The 12,083-nt window shown below is 59.9% G+C and overlaps 1 protein-coding gene across 1 annotated transcript in view; it reads left to right on the forward strand.

The window, feature by feature from the left end:
* Positions 1-243: 243 nt before the first annotated feature.
* The window catches only part of LOC133264582 (arf-GAP with coiled-coil, ANK repeat and PH domain-containing protein 1-like), a gene marked incomplete at both ends in the record, with an annotated part of 39,283 nt that continues 27,443 nt past the window's right edge, over positions 244-12,083 (forward strand). Inside the window, 5 exons of the mRNA XM_061444411.1 lie at positions 244-455; positions 3,749-3,818; positions 5,498-5,592; positions 8,432-8,541; positions 10,078-10,250. Coding sequence (XP_061300395.1) covers positions 244-455; positions 3,749-3,818; positions 5,498-5,592; positions 8,432-8,541; positions 10,078-10,250 — 660 coding nt within the window. The remainder of the gene's footprint in view (positions 456-3,748; positions 3,819-5,497; positions 5,593-8,431; positions 8,542-10,077; positions 10,251-12,083) is intronic.

Genomic DNA, 12,083 nt, shown 5'->3' on the forward strand with positions numbered 1-12,083 from the left:
ATCCCATCCCATCCCATCCCATCCCCATCCCCCATCCCCATCCCATCCCATCATCCCATCCCCATCCCATCCCATCCCATCCCATCCCATCCCCATCCCATCCCATCCCATCCCATCCCCATCCTCATCCCCATCCCCATCCCATCCCCATCCCATCCCCATCCCCACCCCATCCCCATCCCATCCCATCCCCATCCTCATCCCCATCCCCATCCCCATCCCCATCCCCATCCCATCCCATCCCCACCCCATCCATTCCCTATATCCCAGCAGCCCCCCAAGGACCCCGATGCGGATCCAGCACCCCATAGGGCTCCATCCGGATGCTCGGTGCTGGAGACGGTGCTGAGGGTCCCGGGGAACCGGAGCTGCTGCGAATGCCGGGAGCCGGAACCGGATTGGGCCAGCGTGAATTTGGGAATCACCCTCTGCATCCAATGCTCCGGGATACACAGGTGGGAATGGGAGCATCCTTAGTGCTGTGGGATGCAGGGATGGGATGTGGTACCCCACAGAGCATCCTTAGCGCCGCGGGATGCAGGAATGGGATGTGGTACCCAACAGAGCATCCTTAGTGCTGTGGGATGCAGGGATGGGATGTGGTACCCAACAGAGCATCCTTAGTGCTGTGGGATGCAGGGATGGGATGTGGTACCCAACAGAGCATCCTTAGTGCTGTGGGATGCAGGGATGGGATGTGGTACCCAACAGAGCATCCTTAGCGCTGTGGGATGCAGGGATGGGATGTGGTACCCAACAGAGCATCCTTAGCGCTGTGGGATGCAGGGATGGGATGTGGTACCCAAGGGAGCATCCTTAGTGCTGTGGGATGCAGGGATGGGATGTGGTACCCAACAGAGCATCCTCAGTGCTGTGGGATGCAGGGATGGGATGTGTTACCCAACAGAGCATCCTTAGTGCTGTGGGATGCAGGGATGGGATGTGGTACCCAACAGAGCATCCTTAGCGCTGTGGGATGCAGGGATGGGATGTGTTACCCAACAGAGCATCCTTAGCGCTGTGGGATGCAGGGATGGGATGTGGTACCCAAGGGAGCATCCTTAGTGCTGTGGGATGCAGGGATGGGATGTGGTACCCAACAGAGCATCCCCAGCGCTGTGGGATGCAGGGATGGGGATGTGGTACCCAACGGAGCATCCTTAGTGCTGTGGGATGCAGGGATGGGATGTGGTACCCAACAGAGCATCCTTAGTGCTTTGGGATGCAGGGATGGGATGTGGTACCCAACGGAGCATCCTTAGTGCTGTGGGATGCAGGGATGGGATGTGGTACCCAATGGAGCATCCTTAGTGCTGTGGGATGCAGGGATGGGATGTGGTACCCAATGGAGCATCCTTAGTGCTGTGGGATGCAGGGATGGGATGTGGTACCCAACAGAGCATCCCCAGCGCTGTGGGATGCAGGGATGGGATGTGGTACGCAACGGAGCATCCTTAGTGCTGTGGGATGCAGGGATGGGATGTGGTACCCAACAGAGCATCCTTAGCGCCGTGAGATGCAGGGATGGGATGTGGTACCCAACAGAGCATCCTTAGCGCTGTGGGATGCAGGGATGGGATGTGGTACCCAACGGAGCATCCTTAGCGCTGTGGGATGCAGGGATGGGATGTGGTACCCAACGGAGCATCCTTAGTGCTGCGGGATGCAGGAATGGGATGTGGTACCCAACACAGCATCCTTAGCGCTGTGGGATGCAGGGATGGGATGTGGTACCCAACAGAGCATCCTTAGTGCTGCGGGATGCAGGAATGGGATGTGGTACCCAACACAGCATCCTTAGTGCTGTGGGATGCAGGGATGGGATGTGGTACCCAAGAGAGCATCCTTAGCGCTGTGGGATGCAGGGATGGGATGTGGTACCCAACAGAGCATCCTTAGTGCTGTGGGATGCAGGGATGGGATGTGGTACCCAACAGAGCATCCTTAGTGCTGTGGGATGCAGGGATGGGATGTGGTACCCAACAGAGCATCCTTAGCGCCGTGGGATGCAGGGATGGGATGTGGTACCCAACGGAGCATCCTTAGCGCTGTGGGATGCAGGGATGGGATGTGGTACCCAACGGAGCATCCTTAGCGCTGTGGGATGCAGGGATGGGATGTGGTACCCAAGGGAGCATCCTTAGCGCTGTGGGATGCAGGGATGGGATGTGGTACCCAACAGAGCATCCTTAGTGCTTTGGGATGCAGGGATGGGATGTGGTACCCAACGGAGCATCCTTAGTGCTGTGGGATGCAGGGATGGGATGTGGTACCCAATGGAGCATCCTTAGTGCTGTGGGATGCAGGGATGGGATGTGGTACCCAACAGAGCATCCTTAGCGCTGTGGGATGCAGGGATGGGATGTGGTACCCAATGGAGCATCCTTAGTGCTGTGGGATGCAGGGATGGGATGTGGTACCCAACAGAGCATCCCCAGCGCTGTGGGATGCAGGGATGGGATGTGGTACCCAACGGAGCATCCTTAGTGCTGTGGGATGCAGGGATGGGATGTGGTACCCAACGGAGCATCCTTAGTGCTTTGGGATGCAGGGATGGGATGTGGTACCCAACAGAGCATCCCCAGTGCTGTGGGATGCAAGAATGGGATGTGGTACCCAACAGAGCATCCTCAGTGCTGTGGGATGCAGGGATGGGATGTGGTACCCAAGAGAGCATCCTTAGTGCTGTGGGATGCAGGGATGGGATGTGGTACCCAACAGAGCATCCCCAGTGCTGTGGGATGCAAGAATGGGATGTGGTACCCAACAGAGCATCCTCAGTGCTGTGGGATGCAGGGATGGGATGTGGTACCCAAGAGAGCATCCTTAGTGCTGTGGGATGCAGGGATGGGATGTGGTACCCAACAGAGCATCCCCAGTGCTGTGGGATGCAAGAATGGGATGTGGTACCCAACAGAGCATCCTCAGTGCTGTGGGATGCAGGGATGGGATGTGGTACCCAAGAGAGCATCCTTAGCGCTGTGGGATGCAGGGATGGGATGTGGTACCCAACAGAGCATCCTTAGGGCTGTGGGATGCAGGGATGGGATGTGGTACCCAACAGAGCATCCTTAGTGCTGTGGGATGCAGGGATGGGATGTGGTACCCAAGAGAGCATCCTTAGTACCGTGTGATGCAGGGATGGGATGTGGTACCCAACAGAGCATCCTTAGTGCTGTGGGATGCAGGGATGGGATGTGGTACCCAAGAGAGCATCCTTAGTGCTATGGGATGCAGGGATGGGATGTGGTACCCAAGAGAGCATCCTTAGTGCTATGGGATGCAGGGATGGGATGTGGTACCCAACAGAGCATCCTTAGTGCTGTGGGATGCAGGGATGGGATGTGGTACCCAACAGAGCATCCTTAGTGCTGCGGGATGCAGGGATGGGATGTGGTACCCAACAGAGCATCCTTAGTGCTGTGGGATGCAGGGATGGGATGTGGTACCCAAGAGAGCATCCTTAGTACCGTGGGATGCAGGGATGGGATGTGGTACCCAACAGAGCATCCTTAGCGCTGTGGGATGCAGGGATGGGATGTGGTACCCAAGGGAGCATCCTTAGTGCTGTGGGATGCAGGGATGGGATGTGGTACCCAACAGAGCATCCTCAGTGCTGTGGGATGCAGGGATGGGATGTGGTACCCAACAGAGCATCAATCCCTGCATCCATCCCATCCTCTTCAGCATCTATGGGGCCACCCCACAACCCAATGGGGCCCCTCCCCTGACCCCCATCTCCCCATAGGAGCCTGGGGGTTCACTTCTCCAAGGTGCGGTCCCTGACACTGGACTCATGGGAGCCCGAACTGGTGAAGGTAACTGGGAGCAATGGGGAGCAATGGGGAGCAATGGGGGGTAATGGGGTAATGGGGGGCAATGGGGGTTAATGGGGTTCAATGGGGGTTAATGGGCGTCAATGGGGTTCAATGGGGTTCAAGGGGGTTCAATGGCACCAATGGGTTCAATGGTTGTCAATGGGGCTCGATGGGGTCAATGCGGTCAATGGGGCTCAATGGGGTCAATGGGTTTCAATGGTGGTCAATGGGGTTCAATGGGGTTCAATAGGGTTCAATAGGGTTCAATGGCACCAATGGGTTCAATGGGGTTCAATGGGGTTCAATGGGGGTCAATGGGGCTCAATGGGGCTCAATGGAGGTCAATGGGCCTCAGTGGGGCTCAATGGGGTTTAGTGGGGCTCAATGGGGTTCAATGGGGTTCAATGGGGTTCAATGGCACCAATGGGTTCAATGGGGTTCAATGGGGTTCAATGGGGGTCAATGGGTATCAATGGGGTTCAATGGAGGTCAATGGGCCTCAGTGGGGCTCAGTGGGGTTTAGTGGGGCTCAATGGGGTTCAATGGGGTTCAATGGGGTTCAATGGCACCAATGGGTTCAATGGGGTTCAATGGGGTTCAATGGGGGTCAATGGGTATCAATGGGGTTCAATGGAGGTCAATGGGCCTCAGTGGGGCTCAATGGGGTTTAGTGGGGCTCAATGGGGTTCAATGGGGTTCAATGGGTGTCAATGGGTGTCAATGGGGTTCAATGGGAGTCAATGGGGTTCAGTGGGGGTCAATGGGTGTCAATGGGGTTCAATGGCACCAATGGGTTCAATAGTTGTCAATGGGGCTCAATGGGGCTCGATGGGGGTCAATGCAGTCAGTGGGGTTCAATGGGGTTCAATGGCACCAATGGGTTCAATGGGGGTCAATGGGCTTCAGTGGGGCTCAGTGGGGTCAATGGGTGTCAATGGGGGTCAATGGGGTTCAGTGGGGTTCAATGGGGGTCAATGGGTGTCAATGGGGTTCAAAGGGATTCAATTTGTGTCAATGGGCCTCAATGGGGCTCAATGGGGTTTAATGGGGCTCAATGGGGCTCAATGGGCTTCAATGGGGTTCAATGTGGTTCACTGGCACCAATGGGTTCAATGGGGCTCAATGGGCTTCAATGGGGTTCAATGGGGCTCAATGGGCTTCAATGGGGTCAATGGGTTTCAATAGGGTCAATGGGCTTCAATGGGGCTCAATGGGCTTCAATGGGTTTCAATGGGGCTCAATGGGCTTCAATGGGTTTCAATGGGGCTCAATGGGCTTCAATGGGTTTCAATGGGGCTCAGTGGGCTTCAATGGGGTTCAATAGGGTCAATGGGGTTCAGTGGGGCTCAATGGGCTTCAATGGGGCTCAATGGGCTTCAAGGGGGTCAATGGGGGTCAATGGGTGTCAATGGGGTTCAGTGGGGCTCAATGGGCTTCAATGGGGCTGTATGGGGTCAATGGGCTTCAATGGGGCTCAATGGGCTTCAATGGGGTCAATGGGGGTCAATGGGTGTCAATGGAGTTCAATGGGGCTCAATGGGCTTCAATGGGGTCAATGGGGGTCAATGGGTGTCAATGGAGTTCAATGGGGCTCAATGGGCTTCAATGGGGCTGTATGGGGTCAATGGGCTTCAATGGGGCTCAATGGGGCTCAATGGGCCCTATGGGGCGCCCCCCAGGTCATGTGTGCGCTGGGGAACAACGCCTTGAACCGCATCTACGAGGCCCGGGTGGAGGAGATGGGGGTCAAGAGACCCCCCCCCGGCTGCTCCCGGTCAGAACCCCCACCCCTGCCCCATAGGAACCGCCTGGGACCCCATAGGAACCCTCCCTGCCCCATAGGAACCCTCTGTGACCCCATAGGAACCCTCCCTGCCACATAGGAACCCTCTGTGTCCCCATAGGAGCCCCATAGAACCCCTCCTGCCCCATAGGAACCCTCTGTGACCCCATAGGAACCCTCCCTGCCCCATAGGAACACCCTGGGACCCCATAGGAGCCCCATAGAACCCCCCACTGCCCCATAGGAACCCTCTGTGACCCCATAGGAACCCTCCCTGCCCCATAGGAACCCTCTGTGACCCCATAGGAGCCCCATAGAACCCCCCCTGCCCCATAGGAACCCTCTGTGACCCCATAGGAACCCTCCCTGCCCCATAGGAACCCTCTGTGACCCCATAGGAGCCCCATAGAACCCCCCCCTGCCCCATAGGAACCACCTGGGACCCCATAGGAGCCCCATAGAACCCCCCCACTGCCCCATAGGAACCCTCCCTGCCCCATAGGAACCCTCTGTGACCCCATAGGAGCCCCATAGAACCCTCCCACTGCCCCATAGGAACCCTTTGTGACCCCATAGGAACCCTCCCTGCTCCATAGGAACCCTCTGTGACCCCATAGGAGCCCCATAGAACCCCCCACTGCCCAATAGGAACCCCCTGGGACCCCATAGGAGCTCCATAGAACCCCCCCACTGCCCCATAGGAACCCTCTGTGACCCCATAGGAGCCCCATAGAACCCCCCCTGCCCCATAGGAACAGCCTGGGACCCCATAGGAGCCCCATAGAACCCTCCCCTGCCCCATAGGAACCCTCTGTGACCCCATAGGAACCCTCCCTGCCCCATAGGAACCCTCTGTAACCCCATAGGAGCCCCATAGAACCCCCCCCTGCCCCATAGGAACCGCCTGGGACCCCATAGGAGCTCCATAGAACCCCCCACTGCCCCATAGGAACCCTCTGTGACCCCATAGGAACCCTCCCTGCCCCATAGGAACCCTCTGTAACCCCATAGGAGCTCCATAGAACCCCCCCTCCCCCATAGGAACACCCTGGGACCCCATAGGAGCCCCATAGAACCCCCCTTGCCCCATAGGAACCCTCTGTGACCCCATAGGAGCCCCATAGAACCCCCCCTGCCCCATAGGAACCCTCTGTGACCCCATAGGAACCCTCCCTGCCCCATAGGAACCCTCTGTGACACCATAGGAGCCCCATAGAACCCCCCCCTGCCCCATAGGAACCACCTGGGACCCCATAGGAGCCCCATAGAACCCCCCCACTGCCCCATAGGAACCCTCCCTGCTCCATAGGAACCCTCTGTGACCCCATAGGAGCCCCATAGAACCCCTCCTGCCCCATAGGAACCCTCTGTGATCCCATAGGAACCCTCCCTGCCCCATAGGAACCCTCTGTGACCCCATAGGAGCCCCATAGAACCCCCCTTGCCCCATAGGAACCCCCTGTGACCCCATAGGAGCACCATAGGAACCCTCCCTGCCCCATAGGAACCACCTGGGACCCCATAGGAGCCCCATAGAACCCCCCTTGCCCCATAGGAACCCCCTGTGACCCCATAGGAGCACCATAGGAGCCCTCCCTGCCCCATAGGAACCGCCTGGGACCCCATAGGAGCCCCATAGAACCCCCCCTGCCCCATAGGAACCCTCTGTGACCCCATAGGAACCCTCCCTGCCCCATAGGAACCCTCTGTGACCCCATAGGAACCCTCCCTGCCCCATAGGAACCCTCTGTGACCCCATAGGAGCCCCATAGAACCCCCCCACTGCCCCATAGGAACCCTCCCTGCCCCATAGGAACACCCTGTGACCCCATAGGAGCCCCATAGAACCCCCCACTGCCCCATAGGATCTCTGTGCCCCATAGCCCCTCCCTGCCCCATAGGATCTCTGTGCCCCATAGCCCCTCCCTGCCCCATAGGATCTCTGTGCCCCATAGGACCCCCATAGGACCCCCCTCTGCCCCATAGCCCCCCCTGCCCCATAGGATCTCTCTGCCCCATAGGACCCCATAGGACCCCATAGGACCCCTCCCTGCCCCATATTATCTCTGTGCCCCATAGCACCCCCTCCTGCCCCATAGGACCCCCATAGGACCCCCATAGCCCCTCCCTGCCCCATAGAATCTCTGTGCTCCATAGCACCCGCCCCCTGCCCCATAGCCCGTCCCTGCCCCATAGAATCTCTATGCCCCATAGCACCCCCCCCGCCCCATAGGACGCCTCCCTGCCCCATAGAATCTCTATGCCTCATAGCATCCCCCCCACCCCATAGCCCCCCCTCTGCCCCATAGGATCTCTGTGCCCCATAGCACCCCCCCAGCCCCATAGGACCCCTCCCTGCCCCATAGAATCTCTGTGCCCCATAGCACCCGCCCACTGCCCCATAGCCCCCCCCTGCCCCATAGGACCCCATAGGACCCCCCTCTGCCCCATAGCCCCTCCCTGCCCCATAGGATCTCTGTGCCCCATAGGACCCCCCCTGCCCCATAGGATCTCTGTGCCCCATAGCACCCCCCCAGCCCCATAGGACCCCTCCCTGCCCCATAGAATCTCTGTGCCCCATAGCAGCCCCCCCTGCCCCATAGCCCCTCCCTGCCCCATAGGATCTCTGTGCCCCATAGCACCCCCCCCGCCCCATAGAATCTCTGTGCCCCATGGCACCCGCCCGCTGCCCCATAGCCCCCCCCTGCCCCATAGGACCCCATAGGACCCCCCTCTGCCCCATAGCCCCTCCCTGCCCCATAGAATCTCTGTGCCCCATAGCACCCGCCCCTGCCCCATAGCCCCCCCCATAACCCCGCCCCCCCCCCAGCGCCCAGCGCGAGGATTGGATCCGCGCCAAGTACGTGCACAAACGCTTCCTGGCGCGGCCAATGGGGGCGCAGCTGAGGCCCCGCCCCCCGCGACCAGGCCCCGCCCCCGGTACGTGATTGGTTGGGGGGGGGGGGGGAGAAGGGGGCGGGGCTTAAGGGGGGGGGGCGAGGGGCGGCCGCTGCTGTGATTGGTGCAAAGGGAGGGGGCGGGGCTTGTGGGGTTAAAGGGGGGTGGGAAGGGGGCGTGGTCTGAGAGAGGTGGGAGGGGCTTATGGGCATTGGGATGCCTTATATGGTGGGGGGCGTGGCCTATGGGGACGCCATATATGGTGATGGGGGCGAGGCCTGAGCGCGGTGGGAGTGGCTTATGGGCATTGAGATGCCTTATATGGTGGGGGGCGTGGCCTATGGGCAATGGAAATGCCATATATGGTGATGGGGGCGAGGCCTGAGTGCTTTGGGAGGGGCCTATGGGCATTGGGGTGCCTTATATGGTGAGGGGCGTGGCCTATGGACAATGGACATGCCATATAGGGTGATGGGGGTGTGGCCTTGGCATGGTGGGAGGGGCCTATGGCCATGGGGATGCCTTATATGGGGGGGGTGTGGTCTAGGCATAGTGGGAGGGGCCTATGGGCATGGGAATGCCTTATACTGTGAGGGGCGTGGCCTATGGGCAATGGAAATGCCGTATATGGCGATGGGGGTGTAGGCTTGGCATGGTGGGAGGGGCTTATGGGCCCTGTGAGTGCCATATATGGAAATGGAGGCGTGGTCTGAGCACGGTGGGCGGGGCTTATGGGTATGGGAAACACCTTATATGGGGTGTGGGCGTGGCCTATGGGCACTGGGGAAGGCCTTATATGGGCATGTGGGCGTGGTCTGGTGTCGGTGGGTGGGGCTTATGGGCATCAGGGGTGCCTCTATGGGGTACGGGGCATGGGAATGCCTTATATGGTGATGTAGGCGTGGCCTGATAGTGGTGGGCGGGGCTTATGGGGACGATGGAACGCCTTATATGGGCATGAGGGCGTGGTCTTGGGTCGGTGGGCGTGGCTTATGGGCATCGGGGGTGCGTTCTATGGGGTACGGGCATGGAATTGCCTTATATGGAGATGTGGGCGTGGCCAAAGCGCGCTGGGCGGGGCTTATGGCGACAATGGAAGGCCTTATATGGGCATGGGGGCGTGTTCTGTGGGCGGGGCTTTTGGACAACGGGAGTGCCTTATATGGCGATGTGGGCGTGGCCTGGTCGTGGAGGGCGGGGCTTATTGCAATGATGGAACGCCTTATATGGGCATGAGGGCGTGTTCTGTGGTCGGGGGGTGGGGCTCATGGACATCCGGATGCCTTATATGGCGATGTGGGCGTGGCCTGATCGTGGTGGGCGGGGCTTATTGCAATGATGGAACGCCTTATATGGACACGTGGGCGTGGTCTGGTGTCAGTGGGCGGGGCTTATGGCGATGTGGTTGTGGCCTATGGGTCCCGGGAGCTCCTTATATGGTGATGCGAGCGTGGCCTATGGGTCCCCATCACCTCCTTATATGGCGATGTGGGCGTGTCCAAAGCGCGGTGGGCGGGGAAGGACGCCATATATGGCGATGTGGGCGTGGTTCGAGGCTCCGCCCCCCCTTCCCCACAGCCCCCCCCGAGGCTCCGCCCCCTCCCGGCCTGCACCCTGGGGCTCTCCTGTATTGGGGGGCCCAACGTGGGGCCCTGCTCCCCATGGCCGAGGCCTTGGCCTATGGGGCAGAGCCCGGCTGGGTCAATGGGGCCGAGGGGAACAGCACCCCCCTGCTGCAGGCGGTGGCGGCGGTAAGGGGGCACATGGGGGGCAGATGGGGGTCAATGGGGGTCAATGGGGATCAATGGGGGACAATGGGAATGGGGGGCAATGGGGATCAATGGGGATCAATAGGGGGCAATGGGGATCAATGGGGTTGGGGGGCAATGGAGAAGGGGGCAATGGGGGGCAATGGGGGTCAATGGGGTCAATGGGGGTCAATGGGGATCAATGGGGTCAATGGGGGGCAATGGGGATCAATAGGGGGCAATGGGGATCAATGGGGGTCAATGGGGATCAATGGGGATCAATGGGGGGCAATGGGGGCAATGGGGATCAATGGGGGGCAATGGGGATCAATGGGGGACAATGGGGGGCAATGGGGGGCAATGGGGATCAATGGGGTCAATGGGGGGCAATGGGGATCAATGGGGTCAATGGGGGGCAATGGGGGGCAATGGGGATCAATGGGGGACAATGGGGATCAATGGGGGACAATGGGGGGCAATGGGGGGCAATGGGGATCAATGGGGGCAATGGGGATCAATGGGGTTGGGGGCAATGGAGAGGGGTTCAATGGGGGGCAATGGGGGACAATGGGGCAATGGGGGGCAATGGGGATCAATGGGGGGCAATGGGGCTGGGGGCAATGGAGAGGGGGTCAATGGGGGGCAATGGGGGGCAATGGGGCAATGGGGGGCAATGGGGATCAATGGGGAGCAATGGGGGGCAATGGGGCAATGGGGGGCAATGGGGTTGGGGGGCAATGGAGAGGGGGTCAATGGGGGGCAATGGGGGCCAATGGGGTTGGGGGGCAATGGAGAGCGGGTCAATGGGGGGCAATGGGGGCCAATGGGTATCAATGGGGGCAATGGGGATCAATGGGGGCAATGGGGTTGGGGGGGCATTGGGGAGGGGGTCAATGGGGCTATGGGGCTGGGGGGGCAATGGGGGTTGATGGGGTGGATGGGAATGGGGGCAATGGGGGGCAATGGGGGCAATGGGGATCAATGGGGCAAAGGGGATCAATGGGGGGCAATGGGGATCAATGGGGGACAATGGGAGGGCAATGGGGCTGGGGGGCAATGGGGCAAAGGGGGTCAATGGGGGTCAATGGTGTTGTGGGTCAAAGGGGTTGGAGGGCAATGGGGCTGGGGGCGGATCTATGGGACTGGGGGGGGAAGGGTTGGGATCTATGGGTTGGGGGCAATGGGGGACAGTGGGGGGGTCCCTATGGGTGTGCCCCCCATAACCCCATTGACCCCCATTGACCCCCATTACCCCATTGACCCCCATTGACCCCCATTACCCCATTGACCCCCATTGACCCCCATTACCCCATTGACCCCCATTGACCCCCATTACCCCATTGACCCTCATTGATCCCCATTACCCCATTGCCCCCAACCCCATTGCCCCCCATTGATCCCCATTGCCCCATTGACCCCATTGACCCCCATCACCCCCATTGCCCCCCATCACCCCATTACCCCCCATTACCCCATCACCCCATTGACCCCATTGCCCCCCATTACTCCATTGCCCCCATCACCCCCATTACCCCCATTGCCCCCCCATTACCCCATTGACCCCAACCCCATTGCCCCCATTGATCCCCATCACCCCATTGCCCCCCATTACCCCATTATCCCCCATTGCCCCATTGACCCTCATCACCCCATCACCCCCATCACCCCATTGCCCCCCATTACCCCATTGCCCCATTGCCCCCCATTACCCCATTGCCCCCATCACCCCCATTACCCCCATTACCCCATTGCCCCATTGCCCCCCATTGCCCACATCACCCCCATTACCCCCATTACCCCATTGCCCCCCATTGCCCCCATTACCCCATTGCCCCC

The sequence above is a fragment of the Pezoporus flaviventris genome, unplaced genomic scaffold (assembly GCF_033815535.1).
Source record: "Pezoporus flaviventris isolate CSIRO_AGI_PZ_B2104156 unplaced genomic scaffold, CSIRO_AGI_Pfla_v1 ptg000865l, whole genome shotgun sequence".
Taxonomy (NCBI): domain Eukaryota; kingdom Metazoa; phylum Chordata; class Aves; order Psittaciformes; family Psittacidae; genus Pezoporus; species Pezoporus flaviventris.